We start from the raw sequence: 18,883 nt of genomic DNA, 5'->3' as shown, positions 1-18,883 counted from the left end.
ACTGGTTCCCACCTACGATTAGTACCGTACTCCACCAAACTCCTCCCCCATAAATCAATTCAAGTCCACCCCAAATTCCTCCATCCTCTTTATTTTCCAACTTGCATTGCATGCTTCACATCTTCTTCTAGTACCATTTTATTTAATTCCATGCTATACCCCTTTTTTTTTTTTTTTTTTCTTTATTTGAAATATAATTTTATTTATTTTTGTCTCATTCACGTAACTTTTTCTTATAAATACTACTACATACTACATACTCTTCTTACATTATTACATTCCATTCTCACCTTCCACACAAAACATACACCCATGGAATTCCACAATAACAACCCCTCTCTCCCTCCACACCCAACCCTAATCGCCATCGGTCCCGGCCCCTCCTCGCCTCCTAACCACGATCATCATCGATGTTTCCCGGTCGTGATCCGATCAATATCATCCATCTTAACTAGGTTTCATGCAGGCTACTTTAGGATAACATTGTCCCTAGGAAGCCAAGCGTTACTATGGAAAAACCTAATTGAACCTACTAGTCATAACACTATTAATCCATTAATACAACATCTTTTTCATAGGTTTCACCCTATTACATTTGTGTCTTTTTGGGCATTTTCTCTTGTTGTTCTTGTTCTTCTCTCTTTGGTTTATCTCTTTCGTTGCATCTTTCACTTTAACATGGTCAAGGCCGAGTTCCTTCACCATGTTGGTGTAAATTACCTCTTTGCCCCTTGGATTTCTTGGCTCTTACTCCTTCAGTGTTCGCCGTGGGTTGATCAAAAGACCGGCGTTTACCTAAGCCTTTGGTGGACTCTTGTTGTTCCGGTGGTTGCTCTTGATCTCAAGATTTATGGCCAATGGTTCACTACCAAAGGAACAAAGTATGACCTACTAACATATACAACAAATTATTAATATTTTTGGAGATGTAGTGTCTCACTTTTGTGTATCAAACTTGTATCATTGTTTCCCACTCATTTTTATTGGTTCGATTTCTGTTTCACTTTTATGTCAATTATTTTAAAACAGAGGAAATACACTCAAATTATTATCTCCTTTTATAAATTTAAACAAAAATAAGTGATATATATTGTCATAATACAAAAAGTGAAATTGACTAAGTATAAGTTTACCTAAAAGATTTTTTTATAAAACTACGTTTTAAAAGTTAAATTTGTAACTTACTTTCATGTATTAATACAGGTACAATCTGACTGCAGTGGCAAACCCAACGAGTCAAATGAGTGTGATAGGAAACCTAGTGGGGTCGACAGCGGCGGCACGAATGGGGTGGAGTGAGACAGCAATGATACTATTCTCCCTAGGAATGGTACATTACTTAGTGCTCTTTGTGACTCTCTATCAAAGATTGTCCGGGAGCGATAAGCTCCCGGCAATGCTTAGACCGGTGTTCTTCCTATTCTTCGCGGCGCCGGGGGTGGCAAGCTTGGCGTGGGGGTCTATATCTGGAAAGTTCGATACAACTGCGAAGATGCTATTCTTTCTATCTGTCTTCCTCTTCATGTCTTTGGTAAGAATTTGCGGCCTATTATATTGTTTTCAAAGTAGAGGTCAATAAATTGACCATTTTCTTTATAACTTTGTTTATTTTTCAAAAAAGAAAAAAAAATACACACCCTGGTTTGGCGTTTTTGATTGCGTAGGTTCCTGTCATTTTCTGCATGGTTTAGAATCTCTGGCTAGATTTTTTATTACTATATCTGTTTCATATTATTTACAATAATTAGATATTTTTTCTATCTATTTTACATCAAATTGTTGCAAATAATATAAAACGGGAGAGTCCGAACTATTAGGGTGTATTATTATTAATTTTTTTTGTGGCAGATTTTTTTTTTTTTTTAAAAAATTACTTTAATTAGTCATATTCTGTAGCTAATTAGCTATATACTTAAATACTAACAATAAGTAAATAAATAAAAATGGTCCATAGTACTCGTTGCCAAAAATTTTTTATATATACTTCGTAGTTTCTAGAAATGAATTATTAGTACTCCATCATTTTCTGAAGAAAAATACAAGCTATAATGTTCAGTTCATTAATTGAATATTGTGCGTTTGTGTCACATTTTAAATTAACAAAGTTATTATTGTGGTGTTGAGATTTAACACTTTAGATTCGTGAACAGTATTATATGCAAGTGTCACACACTGATACAAGAAATAAGAATTAATTATAAATGAAGTAATGTGTTAGACTAAAATAAAGACCTAGCTATTTATTTGATATGCGACTACACCTTATTTCTTAGTTCTAACAACTCACTCCTTCATCTTAAGTTTTGACATGAACTCTTTGTCGTATGACTCTTGAGAAATGGTCTAAAAGTTGCATTCAAAGTACGAAAGTAGCAGTTAAAGTTCCTTAAAATTCAAAATTATTAAGTAGTAAATACTCGTAATAAGAGTACTTTTTTGCTAGACATATATTAGAGAATTTTTTGGTCGTGAATAAGAAAGCCACGGCAAATATTCTCTTATTTTATAAAGTTCTTATATGAGTACATAATCTCTACTCCGTAATAAATTTTTGTTATCAAAATTCAAAATCATTATAAATGAGTAAATGACAATGATTTCATAATTAATACTTTGTTTCTAGACATGTATATTGGAGAATTGTTTGGTTGTGCGTTATAGAAAAAATAGAGAGGAAAGTATACTAGATTATGACCAAAACACTTAAATAATACAGGCTTAATTACGAGTAACTGTTAATTACTTTAACTACATATGTCATTAATTACTACCTCTATGTAACTTTGAAGTTTTATATACGGAATATCTTATAAATAATACCAAAAAATTACAAATACTCCGTAACAATTAACGTATGTAATATATTGAGTAGTACGGAGTATTTAATTAATTTGTAGCATATAACACAGATTTATGTGATCACTGCAGCAAAATTGGGAAGATGGTACGGTCCTGCTAAGACCACCTGACAAGGTTGCCGTTAAGTACCAGCTGTACAACTGTACTTATCTTAATTTTTTATTCCTGTATTAAACTACAAGCTAAGTATGTTTTTAAAACGTTGAATTAAGAGTATTGATTTAATTACTCCAATATCTTTGCTCTAAAACCATTTTACCTAGCTCTTAAATGGCGGAGTATATGTCGTATCATCACCAACAACAACTATTTGTAAATATTTGTTCGGGATTTATGTAACCTTCATCCTACAATTAGTCACAAGTTCACAACTCACAAACATGAAGGTTTTGTTTAGGTAAATTTAGCTTTAGAAATTTTTTTATTTGTAATTGTTTAGGAGTATTTTCTAGAAGGTTATTACTTCGTATTATGTTTTTGATTTCAGACGGAAGGTAAATGTGTCCTTTAGAAGAAGTTAGGGAAAGGTCGAATTGAACCTTACGTATGGAATCAAAATCTTTAATATGTCTCATCTCTAGTAGACTGGTCTAATTCGAAATCGATACAACAAACTATGAATAAAAGACTTACTACATACAATTGTAAGTAGACCGAATGTTTGAATAAGATTTATCAATTCAACCTATTAAGTAGACCGAATGTTTGAATAATACATACAATTGTAAAAGTATATAAATGCATCTTAACATCTCGTGACTTTATGAAGGATATAGTACCTTATAAGTTAGTCCAATTGAGAGTAAAGTCGACTTATCACATTTAAGTACTTATAGAAAGTCGTTGAACAGCATGTTTGACGTATACTTGACGGTGGAAATTAATGCAAAATTTTCCACAGTTTTTGCCAAAGTACAAACTGTATTACGTACAGTCCAAATTGTCCAGCTAATTGTGCATGTTTTTTGTGGTTCTTACTAATTGGTGTCCCCTTTTTTTTTTCCAAGCCTCATATACTACGTAATTATAAGGTTTTCTTAAATTCAATGTTTATTTTGCTATAACATAAACTAGTAGCTTGAAAAGATAAGAGGGATTTAAAAGGAGCAGTTGTAAATAGTATAAGGGTTTGGAGTTACAATCCTAGTACACATAAACTCAATTATTATACTATCATTTAGGCAAAATATGTATGCATGATACCATTTAAATATCTAATGAGTAAAATCCAAAATCCATTTGGATTATCTTCGCTATCTATATGACAAATTTCATTCATATCATACATACAAATAGTCATATTTCAAAATCTTGATCCTATCATATAAACCACAGACATTGATATCAATTCTTTAAAATAATAGTATCTCTTTCACTGTCACATGACTTAAAATGTGAATTAAATAGATGAAAACAATATTGGGGGGGGGGGGGGGGGGGGAGGGACGGGACCAATGGTTATATGATTCTTGTTTTCTTATGGAGTATATACAATCAATTATCGACTGTAAAACTAACACACACAAAAAATTTGAAATAGGTATGCAGGCCATTACTATTCAAGAAAGCGATGAAGAGGTTCAACGTGACATGGTGGGCATATTCGTTCCCAATCACGGTGTTAGCAATAGCTGCCACAGAATACGCAGAGGAAGTAAAGGGAAAAATAGCAGATATATTAATGCTGATTCTAGCATCAATGTCAATGTTGGTCACTTTCAGTTTGGTCATACTCACACTATTCAACTCCAAAATGCTTTTGCCTGATAATGATCCTTTTGTTAGTTCTAGTGCTGTCACTCCTGTGCCTGATCATTTACCTACTATAGTTACTCGTACAACTCCTTTGGATATTGGGCGGAATTATTAAAATTGGAAACATTTCTTTGAATTTAATTAATTTTGGGTTCTTTTTAGATGATAAATGATCCGGGTCAAATTAGGATTCTCTTTTTAGTCCAATTGCTATTAATTGGTTGTTTTGTTAATTATTTTATTGAGTATATTGTATATTCTTAGTACAGAGTATGATTTTGTTATCAATTAATCTTATCATATGGAAAAACATTAACTATATGTATATTTCTCCAATTGGTATTACATTTGAAATTATGACAAAATTATAAGTTGTTCGGCGGTATAAAATGTGTATATTGTTTTTTATTCTTCCCGTTAATTTAAGCCTTTAAAGACTCATGATATAATATGTCCTCTCATCTCAACAATTATTAAAAAAAGACAAAAAAAAATTTTAAAAAATAAAAAATAAAAAAAATTGTGAAATTATTATTTCCAATCATTATCATCTTGATATAGATCGAATATGCATATATGTGATACTCATCATATCATAGCAAAAATACATACCATGGGTGCTTTAGGGCGTGTTCGGCAAAATATAGCTGTGAAGGTAGCTGTAGCTGTGGAGGTAGTTGTTAGCTGTGTAGGTAACTGCTAGCTGTCAACAAGCTGTTAGTTTTGAAAATAAATAATTTAGATACGAGTGTTCGGTAAAGTAGCGGTTGACTAGTTGTTACATATAAAAATCAATATTTTATTTTTAAAACTATAGATTAAATTTTCAGCAGTTACCTTAAAAGCTACCTCTAATTTCAAAAGCTAATTTATCTAACTTTTCATTAAAGCTACCTCTACCACTAAAAGCTACCTTAACCACTACTTTGCCAAACACTCACATTTTTTTTGTTAAGTATTGGTTTGCCTTGGTCAAATCACTAAAAACTACCTAAAAGCTACTCAAAAGCTAGCGCCGAACACGCCCTTAAGGCAAGTGATTTATTGTAAAGACTAGAATAGACCCAGTCTGAAACTGTTATGTAAATGTATCACTCAGAAAGTGAATTTATCATTATAAAAAGTATCAAATAGTAAATTACATATTTTTAAATTTTATCATCCTAAAGATAATTATATAATCTCATTAAATGATTTACTGTGAGATTATATAATTCAAAATATGACTCACAAAAAGCTAATTATATCATCTAAAAATGTGATTATATTATTTGAAAGTGTCAAATTTTGGGTCTACAATAATTTAGTGTAGACCGGGTCCATACAAGACCAACTAGTGATTTATAATACTTCTATGTTTTATTCACTTGATTTTCAATTATCTTATCTAATAAACTTACTTGAACTTATTTGAACATTATAATTTATATATATAAAAAATCTTAATTTACTTGTAATTAAAACTTGGTAAAATCTTACACCTCGGGGGCGTTGGATAAGGTAGCTAAAAGTAGAAAGATTAAATTAAAAATTAACGTTAACTACACCGATCGATGCGTGATTTTGTCATGTTTTCCCACATTAATACCACTTTAGGTAATATTTTAAATATTTATCCAACAACTTGATGGCGTTCGTTAACAAGATCCTTAATAATTAGTTAACCCCCATTAAAACTTATTTATCTGAACTCGGAGAAATCAAGATGAACTTATTACATTATGTAAGTGTAGGAACATTTTTCACTAAGTAACCAAGAACGAGATGAAGAACATCAGTAGCGTTTGTAGTCCAACGGTTAGGATAATTGCCTTCCAAGCAATAGACCCGGGTTCGACTCCCGGCAAACGCATTTTTTCCCCATCTTATCTAACAGACCAACTTGTCTAATTTAGTGACCTTTTTACCTATGTTTTAATTACTTTATACAAGTATATTTTATTGGTTAACGATGATGCATCCTTGAACTAATACCTATAGCCAGGCCAAGACCTTAACACCTTAATCACTTCTTTGTCTTATAAAAATCAAACATATTACATGCACATGTCGACCCAAACAATGACACTAGTAATGAATTTGTTAACTTCGTATTCAAGATATATTTAATAGACTTTATTTTTCTTATTTGAATTTTTTCAAATTACTAAGTAATTAAATTGAATGAAATTAGTCCATGATCAGCATTATGAACTTGTTCACATTTACTGAACTGATTTGAATTGAACCGAGTAGAGCTAAAATGAATATTTTATGACAGATTAAAATTAGAAGTTGAACTAAAGTGAACTGATTGAAGCTTAACTTAACTGAACTGAAATTAAGCTGAAGTGAACATGCCCTATCTATTCGATCTCTATAGTTTTCACTCGAAAATCTAAATCAATTCCCATCTTATAGGAAGAAGGCTCCAGAAGAAACCTCAAAATCGATCATATGCATAGATTTAATAGAACATCAAAAACATAACTACCACTACTAAAATTTTTAAAAAAATTACTCATCTTCAATAGATCCTACAAGGCAGTACAAAGTAAACTCCAAATTTTTTTTCAAAAAAAAACAAAAGTAAACTCCAAAAATACTAAACTATTTTAACAGAAGACAATCTCAATTAGACTTGTATATATAGTTAGTTGTATACTATCTTACCAACCTTTTAAGTACATATTATATCATTGATAAATGAGTAATGTACTAATGTTAATTAACAATGGTATTAGAGAATTAAACTATACGTAAAAAATCTAAATTTGTTGGCCTACATTATCAAATTGATTTGTGCATAACATGTAACACACAATAACTCACCATTTGGACTAATAAGATTAAAGGGTTTTTAATTAGCTAGGGTATAGCATAAAATTTGTTGAATTTTCGAAGTGGCTTTGTGTCTTAGTTAGGTGCCTCAAATTTTCTTATGTCGGTACGATTCTTGTTGGGACCAAATTTAATTCATTCGTAGGGTTTGTACCACAAGCTACCTATTCTTCAAATGGATGCAATTTGGTTGTTCCTTCGTCATCATCAAATTAATTAATTTTTGTATCCCATGATCCATGAATATGCCTAATCAAGATACTACAAGGAAGTAAATGAAGTGGCGTCCACAAATGATGTTACAGATTGTTCCCTTTTTATTTAATATCATATATACGTGTTGTGAAATTATACCGAGGCTTATTAATAAATGGGATATATATATGTAAAAATGATGAACGACAAATATACAAGGTTAAATTAACATGAAAGATTTATAGAGTAACAAAATGGAATGAAATAGAGGAGACATGCCGCTCCTCTTCATATAAACTCAAAATCTCTCTCAAAATCATCGGAGTCACATTTTAGTTTGAATAATTGAGTTTATATGGCAATTTTGCACGACTCTATTTATGGTTCACTAAATTGTTTCTTTTTTATGTATGTATTATAAGGAAACCCTAATTATATATCCTACAAAGAATAATGTTCGTCATACCCCTCATGAAGTCATGAGTCATGACCCAACCGTGACAAATAGGAAATAACATAGGAATGAAAAAACATAAAGTGAAAACTAGAAACATTAGGCGACTCCCTAAGGTTTGCCGGAAGACAATGAGATAAATTTTCACCTTTAATTTGAATTACATCATCTTAATCATTTTCAGTAGATTGAGTGATAAATGCATAAGAAGTCACACCCATTCGTCATTCTTCCATGATTTCAAAGACAAAATTAATAATATTGTAATATTTGAGTTCTAAAACATCAATCATCATACATGTAAAACAATCAATTGAATTGGATCAACTAGCTATTAGTTTTAATCTTTACGGCTACAATAGATTTATAAACTCCATCATTGAAGAAAGTTGTAAGTACCGTAAAGCTTGTTTATGTGAAAGAGGGTATATATGAAGAGTGTTCAATTAATCAATTTGCACATTGTTGAAAGGATTATTTAGTCAATCTTATTATAAAAAAATTATTAAAAAAAAAAAGGTGATGAAGTCATCTAACCATTTTGATTAGACTTGAGACGTACGTAGTGATCACCATATAATCATTTGAGAAGAAGTCACTCTTCTCCATGTACCTCTAAAGAATGACATAAATATGATCAACCATAGTCCATAACTAATAAGCTGTATGCATGGGCTATAGTTTCGCATAGTAAATAATTTAAAATCCAGTTATGTCAAGGATCGGAAGAACCTCCAATTTAAACACTATTGTTGACTACGGAATATCAATCTAATTTGAGTAGTAGGACTATTCTACATTTGTTTCGAAACTGACTCGTTGCCATTCCTGATTATTGTACTCCGTAGTTGTGTCCACGTACATATATATAGAAAAAGTATATGGTTATTTATTTGGGTATAGGCATAAAGACACACAAGGACCACCCTACAAACCAAGACTACAAAGTATTGGATATGCATACTAACTACAGACAACCTACCTATGTCCTCAACACCATACTCCTCTAGGCACCACTATGGACTAATAATATATTAATATGTAGGAGTATTATGTTTCTACGAGTGATTCTAAGATTTTAAACTTATGCACTGGCAAATATACATAAACATAATGACTTAGCGATAAACGCGCTATCCTACTTCCCTACCTTTTATAAAGTATGAGATAACTTATTGATCTTATGATGAGTAGTAATATATTGATCGGTTGAGGAGTGTTATTTAAGTGCATGCATTATTTTCAAAGGTATTTATCAAAGCATATTATTGTTGAGTAACTTTTGTATACATTTGATGTACTGTACAATAATTTACTGTATATCGGGGGTCACTTTTATCAAATTTAGGGTCACTTTTACAATATTTTGGGTAACTTTTATCAATAAAACATAAATACTTCGTAACTTTTATTTATGTCAAGGTAACTTTTATTCATATTAGTGTAATTAATGCTCATTTTAGAGTAACTTTTTAACGGATGTACAATATTTGTTGTACATCCAATTTATGACTTTCAAGGCCAGGTGTTGTGTAACAAGGTAATACGATGCTATATAGGTTAACTTTTTGGTGCAACAGGGTTACTTGAGTGTTTTTTTTTATTTTTTTTTAGGGGTTACATAAGTTTTTTAGTCAAGGGTCACTTGAGTTTTTCAGTTAGGGGTTACTTGAGGAGTTCACTCGAGTTTCTCGGTCATACTAGCTGAGAAACTTGAGTAACCTCGGAACTTGAGTAACCCCTGAGCGGGAAACTCAAGTAACCCTAACCGAGAAATTCAAGTAACCTCAAAAATTCAACTAACCCCTGATCAACAAATTCAAGTAACCCCTGCCGCACGGTACAGCAGACTGCATATAAAAATTTGTGATATTTGAATCTTGAAATTCATAGGTCTCCTAATGCGTTTAATATTCTATTATCAATCTCCTGGAAGATACAATGAATTAAACTGTACGTAATATTGATATTTTTGTCATTAGCAATTTGATTAATATAAACAAACCTCAATGTTTATCTAACTTTAAATGTTTGTGTCATTTAAAAAATCTTGTGACTATTAATTTATACGAGCTAGTTTATTACACCAAATGCAAACAAAACATAGGACAATTAAGTCATGATTTCCCAGCTGTGCTGCATGCCAATTTGGCAGATTTAAGTAGAGAATTTACTTTATTTATTTTTTTTGGAAGAAATTGACAATTAGGCAACGAGGATCGTCAAGCTTAATATATAATTAATATTATAAAATTAAACAAATATCCAATAAAATTGGAGAATTAATTAATCTGATTTGGCTTTGTCTGCCCTAAATTTGGTATCGTATTCGTCAGCAATTAGCAATAAAATGATAAAGTAAATAGTGTAAAATAAAAAAATAAAAAACTGTAAAACATAATCATATTATCCCATGTACGTGTTTTGTCTATACTCGGATCCTTGAATGCATGCTGCATAGGTTAGTAAACCAAACCATTAACATGTTGAGCTAACAAAAGATTGTGTCTTAGATTTATGTAAGACTCAAATATATATATAGTCTTAAGTCTTAACTATATATTATGTCGTATCATCGTATGTGGTTTGGTATTATGAAATTGTACTCGATCAGGACAAAGTTAAATTATACATACAACATCTCAATCGATCAACTAGTTTATTTGTCTAACTAAGAAGTTCCAAATTAACCTATGCATTTGCATACATTGTACGTAGTATTAGATTTGATAACGATGAGATTATTATGTAAATATTAAATAATGAATTTAAAAACGAAAAAAATTGGCCTGGGTGAGTCGTCGGACTCACGGTAAGTCTAATATGCAGAGTATTTGACTTTAATAACCTAATATCTGACATTAGATTATTAAAGGCAGATATATTGGACTCACAGTGAGTCTGGTCTCACACTAAATGTTTTCATTAAAAAATGAGTGAAATATCCCAAATATATTATATTTTAATTATCTTACATATTATTATGATCTAGTTGCTTGACTTAATGTAGATTAAGGTACATCTAGTGAAGTGAGTGAGTGAGTAGCTTTCAATCTTTCATGCATGCACGAATTAATTTTAGTTCTGAAATAAAATTGATTAGACAAATCATGAAAATCGAAAAAGACAACAACAAATAACCTACTTTGAATCAACTTGTTTATTTTAAATTATTTTTACATTTTTTTTATTAGAGAAGCAATTTGTTTAATCGATAAAACTAACTACTCAACAATATTTAATCGGAAGAAAAGTCAAAATAAGCGCCGCGGCGAATTGAGCAAGAATATTACTACATATAATTGTTTTATAATTTCATGTTAGATTTTTTTGGGGTGTAAAGTATAAATTTTTTTAATCACGAAAAGTTAATGACTTTACAAATTTTATATAAATTAAATTAGGGTGGCCTACGCGCAGGCTAATTCTTGCGGAGAAGTTATATTGGCTTGTGTTTACACCTTTGGTTTAATATGGGTGGTAGTTTAATACATACTATTTGGTTTATGTGCTTTTGTAGTGACTTTGTTGAAGGGATTGAAAGCCACCAAAAACTTCTTTGTATGATGTTTATTTTTTGCAACTCTCTTAATTAAGGTTTTTTTTCTTTACGAAAATTAAATCAATGAAATAAAATTTGAATTGATTGTTTCATTGAATTGATTGTTTCATGATATGTAAAACTTGAATTAATTGATTAATGATATGTAAAACTTTGAATTAATGATGACAGGTAAAACTTTGAATTAATTAAAAACATTAAATATATCAATGAGAGTAAAAATGTAAATACACATTTTTTTAAGGTATAGTTGGTAGCATAGTGTTGCTAAAAGTAATCTTATACTTTTTATAAGGTAAGGAGGATAAGGAAGGATAGGGAATAATAAAACGGTTTCATAATCATGTTAATCATATTGTATGCATCAAATGTGCATGGTGTGCCTTATTTGAGTTATTTCATAATTTCAATTTGCATATATATATATATTTGTATGATTTTTAACATAGCATAACAATTAAGAAGATATTTTGAAATAATTATATCTCACTCCAATAGACAATAGTCACTCTATCAAATGTATCAAAAGGTAATAATTAAGTAGAAGTTTCGACATAAATTTGTTTCAAAATTTCTCACTTTGTTTGGAAAAACTTTTCATTTGGTGCTAAAAAGAAGTGGTTCTTGTAGTTGTTAGATTTGTTGTAATCAAATACCATGCAAAACAAATAACAATTAAAGGTTTAGAATTGGAAAACAACTAATTTTATAAATAGTAGAAATTAAATGGAAGTTAATAAATAATAATGGGTCCAATTTCACCAATCAAGCATTGAAATGAACTTAGCTTCTTAGCTTGAAAGGTAAGCAAGTGATGGGTACGTACAACTCCGTATAGCTTACCTCATTCGTTCTTTAATTTGTAATTTTCATTTTCCTTTTTAATTTCTTTGTTTGTGGGTCTTACAAAAATGACCGTTTAATAAATTGATGTGTTTGTTTTTATTTTATGATACAAAATTAATTGATGTATTAGTAGAGTTATACAGACTTGAGAAGACGTTTCAAAGTTCCCAAATGAGATCAGAAGTTGTATGAAATAATTGGATGGTTGGTGTTTGGTACAAACTAAGCTTCGTGTAAATTCTAATGTTTGCAATCTTAGCATGACAAAAGCTTTTTGTCCAACTTGTGCCATATCTAACACTTTTGAAATTATTGCATTTTTTGTAATGAGCGTTATTAGCTATATTTGAGTTCAACTTCACTGACTATAAGTATATTAGAACGAATGAATTTGTGATTGTGATAAAGGAATATGCCGTGTATATGAGAATAAGTGTAAGACAGGAGCAACCAACTTAAGGTAGAATAAAAGCAAATTAATTAAGAAAGCTTTTTAAAGTTACAATTGAAAGTAATACTCGGTGACTCAGTGTCCACTAAACTAGCGGTTTTAAACCATTTTCAATGTTCGTTTGAAGTAAAAAAGTATAGTGTCGTTACTACTTTCTCAAACAGGCCATCAAACCAAAAGTTATATCTACATGAAACGCATCAAGCAATTATCACTTTATCACTACTTGAACAAATCGCCAATTTTATCAAATAAGTGCTAATTCACCCATTAAAACGACGAAGTAAGAGAACTTAAGATGTGAATTCATGACAGACAATTATCGACACATATAAAGCACACATCGCGTACCCTCAGCGCCTATAATTTAGGCACGCTATAGGAGATTCATGATGAGGTCTAAGCCAACAACAAGAAAACAATCCTTTGGTGACATAGGTTACAAATCATAGTGATAATTGATTAAAACAAGACGTACGAAGTTGTAACCAAGTAAAAAACTTGTGACAATTCAATTCAATTCACCAAATTATAAACTGCAAAATGTTTCAGAATCTTTTTCTTAGAGTCCCACAAAAACTTTCACCAATTCAGCAAGTTTTTCCATTTTTGGAAATTCTCTCTCATTTCTTTCTCACCTCCTTTACTTCAATTATTAACATCAATTTATTTTCAGAAGTGGGTGAACTAGAACCATAGAAAATAATTCAGTAAGAACAACAATAACATAAAATTTAGAGAGAGGAAAAAAAAAAGTTTAAGCTAAAGAAATCATCAAAAATGGCGAGAGGAAAGATTCAGATTAAGAAAATAGAGAATCAAACTAATAGACAAGTTACTTATTCTAAGAGAAGAAATGGGCTTTTTAAGAAGGCTAATGAACTTGCTGTTCTTTGTGATGCTTCTGTTTCTATTATTATGATTTCTAGCTCTAATAAGCTTCATGAACAGCATAGCCCCGGAATCACGTATGTTTCTTGTTTCGGGTTTGTTTTTACGTGATTGTCTGGGGTTAATAGTTACGTTGATAGTGTAATTTTTTAAGTCGCTTTGAGACTATTAAATTAGTGTGGAGGTTGATGTATTGTTATTAATTTATTTTAGGGTGTTGATTTGATTTTTTTTTTTTTTTTTTTTGATGTTTGCAGGCCCAAGCAGGTTTATGATAAGTATCAGAGGGATAGGGAGGTTGATCTTTGGGCCAAACAATATCAGGTCTGTTTAATTATTTTTTTTCTAATTATATGCGATTTTCAAGATTAAATTTTTAGGTTTTTTGCTTTCATTTTTGTGCAAAATGGCTTGTGTTTGATTGGATTTTTGTGTGACAATAAAAATTTGAGTACTAATATTGAGTTTGGAATTAGGGTTTTGCTCAATATTTTGTGAAATGACTTTTGACTTTAAAAATCATCAACATCTTGAAAAGAAGATTTTTATTTGGTCTTGTATCTTAAATCTTGATGAAATTGTACTGGTTTTTCAAACAATATATGTACATAGAAGAATAATTTGGAATCTAATCTATAAGGTGCATAGACCATATCGAGAATTTCAGGGCAATTTTCTATGTACAATCAGTTGTATCTTGCATAAGGTAAGGTTCAATCAACAAAGCTCATTTGAAAGCTCTAAATAACCAAATCAGTAAAAAAAAAAAAAAAAAAAAAGGCTTTGGCTGTCCCTTGTAAGGTGCAATCGATTGTAAAGTGAAATAAAGTGAAGATTTTGGCATACTTAGGACAATTCTTGGTAATTTGTTAAGTTGTTAACAAGGCTCCTTGTTTTTCCTTCATATAATTTATCATCAAACTTGGGTAGGTGTAGGTTTTTTGTATTAAGAGTTTCAAGCAGTGTGTATGAGACCCTTCTCTTAATAAAGAAACCTAAACTATAGAACAAAATAGGTAAAGAATGATCCAAATGGGAAACCAAATGATGTTGATAATGACTTGGTTGTCGCCTTCAATGGATAAGTTGGATATGCCCATATCTTTTACAAGCAACAACCCATTTCTGGGGGCCATATTGTAGGTTCGAGCTACCGGGTATAGTTACTAGTCACGAGGAGGTAATATAACTTATATAAGGCTTTAATGGACACAATTACACTAGATATGTATAGAACTTTAATTTTAAATTGTCGGCCTTATATTGACTACTAGTATTTCTTAAGGAAAAAGCTCTGTTTAGTCTGTTTTCATAAACCTGTGCTCTGATAGTGATTAGCCTGTCTTTGTATAGAAACAATGTACAAGTAGCAAAATATTTGATTTATTCAACTATGATTTGAAAGTCGAACTAATAATCTCTTTGGAGATCTTCTCTTTGACTTAGTTTAAAATAGACAAGTGGGGAACTCTAAGTTGATTAGCAAAATATTCGATTTATTCAAAAATCGTTTATATATCGAAGTAAGATCATGATCAGTAAAGGAAGCTTCTTTGATTTGCTCTTATTTATTAGTCCCTCAATCTAAATTGCTTTCGATTTTTGTACTTATAAGTGATGAACTCTAAGTTGAAGGATCAGCAGTTCTACATAAACGCAATTTCAAAGATAACAAGCACTATAAGACCAACTTGATACTTTAATTTTTAGTTCTCTCTTTAGAATTATGAGCCTGATCAGGTTATATGTATGTGCAGAACATGCAAAAACAGCTGCAGGATCTGAATGAGATAAATAGGGGGCTTCAAAAGGATATCAGGTGACGATTATTTTGGTTGCACATTGAAGTTTAACTGTTTCATCATCTTATAGAATTTATGAATTGTATTATTCTGGTTTCATTGGTTTTGTTTTAACTATGTTGGCAGGCGAAGAATGGGAGATTGTTTGGAGGATTTGGCTATTGATGAATTGCGCTGTCTTGAAGATGAGATGGTGAATGCTGTGAAGGTCATTCGTGAACGCAAGGTCTAAACTCTCATACTCCATATATTCAGCTAAACAATATACACTTTTCTGTCTATTCTACCATGTTATACAAAATGTTGTCATGTAGAGATCATATGAACTTCTGATTTTACGAGTTGAATTGAGCATCAGTGACCAGTTTAAAACTGTGATCAGAATATGGCTTTAAGTGATCTTCTTCTCTTCTGCATCAGTTTAGTAGGACTAATATGTAATATAGTGAGAAAATCAGGGTAGTTTATATTTAGAATAGTTTGCTCACCTCTTCTGCTGATTTAAGTACATTGTAGATTCATAATGTGAGTTATTCATCAAACGAATTTGCGATTTTGTTAATTGACAGACTAAGAAGATTGACAATAATATTGACACTTCGAAGAAAAAGGTCAGTCCGATTTTATGATTTCCTGTTCTTAAAATTTGGTTGATGTTCTTATCCTTGTCTGCCTATGTATTTAACTTCGGATTATTTCTTCTTTTTTTGCATTATGTACCAGGTGCGAAATTCTCAAGAAATACACAGGAGTCTCCTCCAAGAATTTGTAAGCATATCACACTATAATCTATCTTACACATCCCTTAATGTTTTTTTGCTTTAAGTGTATTAGGATTTGACTGCAGAAGTTTAAGTCATTCTCTGTTGGAACAAATTGTGATTAACTGCATTTTCCTGCTTTTGGATGTCTATAAGAAAACTACCTAAACGAGAAAACGTCCAGAAGTTCTGCTTGGTTACTCTTGAATTTTTATTTTGGCAGGATATTCCGAAGGAGGAATCACAGTATGGATTGGTTGATAATGGGGAGTACAATCATGTGCTTGGATATAACGATGACAATCGTATACTTGCTTTGCGATTGCAGCCGTGTCAGCCTAATCTTCATGCTGGTGCAGGGTCAGGATCATGTGTTACAACTTACACATTGCTTTGAAGCTTTAAGTATCACCAGTCTCATGTTCTGAGTTCATGACAACTTCAGATTATTAGCTAGTTTGTGTTTGTACTCTGTAGTATTTAATGGATCAGTAAGTCTAATATTTGCAGTGTAACTTGTGTGTTATTGTGAAGCTAAAACTAATGGCAGAACTTGAGTTGTTTCGTTGCTTGAATCATTGTAAGAAAGTGATGGTACTTTATTGAAATATTATCTAGATATGGTTAATGTTTGTGGATGACTTGTTAAAGTTGTTATATTGTTGAGGAGTGATATGTTGAGTTGAGAGAGAATGTCAAGAGCTTAAGGGCTGGCATGTTATGCATCTCGCTTCTCTCGGTATGCCTCTATATATAAGTGTATTCAATAACGATGACATTGGATTGTGTTCTAGCACAAACAAAGCCATGTTATCACAATATCACATCATTTAGAAATGACATTCCACGACTCATGGCACGGCGTGATGTCAATGATAAAATGGCTTGAAAAAATGGCTTGAAACATTTAAGGTTTTTTTTAGCCTTTTTTATAATCGAAATTACAGTTGCCATTGATAAAAGTCTCTAACTCACAAAATTGCACCAATCAAAAGTTAATCAACTTTACTATTGTACTTATATATCTATAAAAAACAAAAAATGTTAATCATTCATCAGTCATCAACCAAGAAGACAAACTGCAAAAAAAAAAAAAATGATGGTAGCAAATAGCCAAATAAAGGACATGTATTGGGCCTGACCCAGGTACGGCCCAACTATTAAAAAACTAGCAGAAAGGATAATAGTATCCTTCTATGGTATCAAGTTCATTTCTTCTAAACAAGTCCTTCATAGTTCGTATTCCTATTATGGATTTTATATAAATTTGTCATCAAAATATTTGCTATAAAATATAAAAACATGGAGAAAAGCATAATTTTTAAATTCCTTATACCTTTTTACTTTATAAAAAGTATTTATAACAGCTCTAACTTGATTGATGAAGGGGTGGTTTTCAGCTTGGGGAAGCATACTTTTGGCCGCTTTAGTCATAACTTATAACAAAGAGTTAAGGTTATCCCCAAAATTCCCCTCAAACAACTCATTGTTTTTCTTTCCAAAATGAAATTTCATGTGCAAAATCTGAGGGGCCCTTCTTAGCTCATAGCAGCATACTTTCAGACTTAGGCCCTGTTCTCATCAGATTATTTTCATTTCAGTTAAGTCCAGTTTAGCTTTAATAAGTTCAGTTCAGTTCAGCTTAACTTCTAATTTCTTTCTCTCATAAAATATTCATTTCAGCTCAGTTTAGTTCAACTATAATAAGTTCAGTTCAGTTCAGCTCCTAATTTCCTTCTCTCATAAATTATTCATTTCAACTCAGTTCAGTTCAGCTCTAATAAGTTCAGTTTAGTTCAGCTCAATTCAGTCAGTGAAAACAGGCCCTTACTTGGGAGGAAAATTCTGAGTTGCTCTACTCAAAGCAAAGGGTTAGAGTTATCCCCAAGATACCCTTACACAACTCATTGATTTTTGTTTCAATAAACATAATAGCGCATTGTGACATATAAAAATTTTAAAAAGAATTCAAATAAATTTAAATTTCTCATAATTCAATATTTTTCTCATAATTCAATGATGCTCTAACATTATGGGAATATTCTTCACTTTGAATCCCATCTAGATGTGATACAAAAATTTTCGACATGCACTTGAATAAGTGAATGAGATTTGTGGGTGGAGCAGTTTTAGAGTACTTATTAGCGTGCCACGCACGGTTTTACTAATAAATTATAAAGGATTATTAATTTAATAATAATTTTTTTTTAAAAAAATACTTCTTTCTTAACTAATACTCATATAAAATAACTTAGCTTGAAATTAAAATTGTATCTCTACCAAAGATGTTAAGCTCATATATAGGTTGGGACTTTCTAAAATAATTTGAAAGACATTTAGTGACTATGAGGTTGTATATACAAAAAAATTTAGTTTATTACCCATAATTAAGATTAGAAGATACAAAAATCTTTTATTACTATTATAATCTATAAAGTCAATAAAAGAAAATAGAAAGAAAAAAAAGGGAGAATATTTTTTATGCAA

The 18,883-nt window shown here is 31.0% G+C and overlaps 2 protein-coding genes and 1 non-coding gene across 3 annotated transcripts; all 3 read left to right on the top strand.

Annotated features, from left to right (window-relative positions):
• Positions 1–296: 296 nt before the first annotated feature.
• On the top strand, positions 297–5,009 carry LOC145638312 (S-type anion channel SLAH4-like). The gene is made up of 3 exons (XM_081689281.1): positions 297–881; positions 1,204–1,531; positions 4,400–5,009. Exons 1-3 carry the CDS (start codon positions 313–315, stop codon positions 4,727–4,729), a joined length of 1,227 nt encoding a protein of 408 aa, XP_081545407.1. The 5' UTR covers positions 297–312; the 3' UTR covers positions 4,730–5,009.
• A 1,385-nt stretch (positions 5,010–6,394) lies between these two features.
• Positions 6,395–6,466, top strand: TRNAG-UCC (transfer RNA glycine (anticodon UCC)). The gene has a single exon. It is a non-coding gene; the product is annotated as a tRNA-Gly (tRNA).
• A 6,874-nt stretch (positions 6,467–13,340) lies between these two features.
• On the top strand, positions 13,341–17,037 carry LOC145638311 (floral homeotic protein PMADS 1-like). Its single transcript, XM_081689280.1, has 7 exons — positions 13,341–13,910; positions 14,091–14,157; positions 15,591–15,652; positions 15,762–15,861; positions 16,205–16,246; positions 16,359–16,403; positions 16,620–17,037. Exons 1-7 carry the CDS (start codon positions 13,723–13,725, stop codon positions 16,791–16,793), a joined length of 678 nt encoding a protein of 225 aa, XP_081545406.1. The 5' UTR covers positions 13,341–13,722; the 3' UTR covers positions 16,794–17,037.
• Positions 17,038–18,883: the final 1,846 nt, after the last annotated feature.

The sequence above is a fragment of the Chenopodium album genome, chromosome 7 (assembly GCF_948465745.1).
Source record: "Chenopodium album chromosome 7, dcCheAlbu1.1, whole genome shotgun sequence".
Lineage (NCBI taxonomy): Eukaryota > Viridiplantae > Streptophyta > Magnoliopsida > Caryophyllales > Amaranthaceae > Chenopodium > Chenopodium album.
Note: the sequence above shows the minus strand (reverse complement) of the source record. Positions and strands in the feature narration are given on the sequence as shown.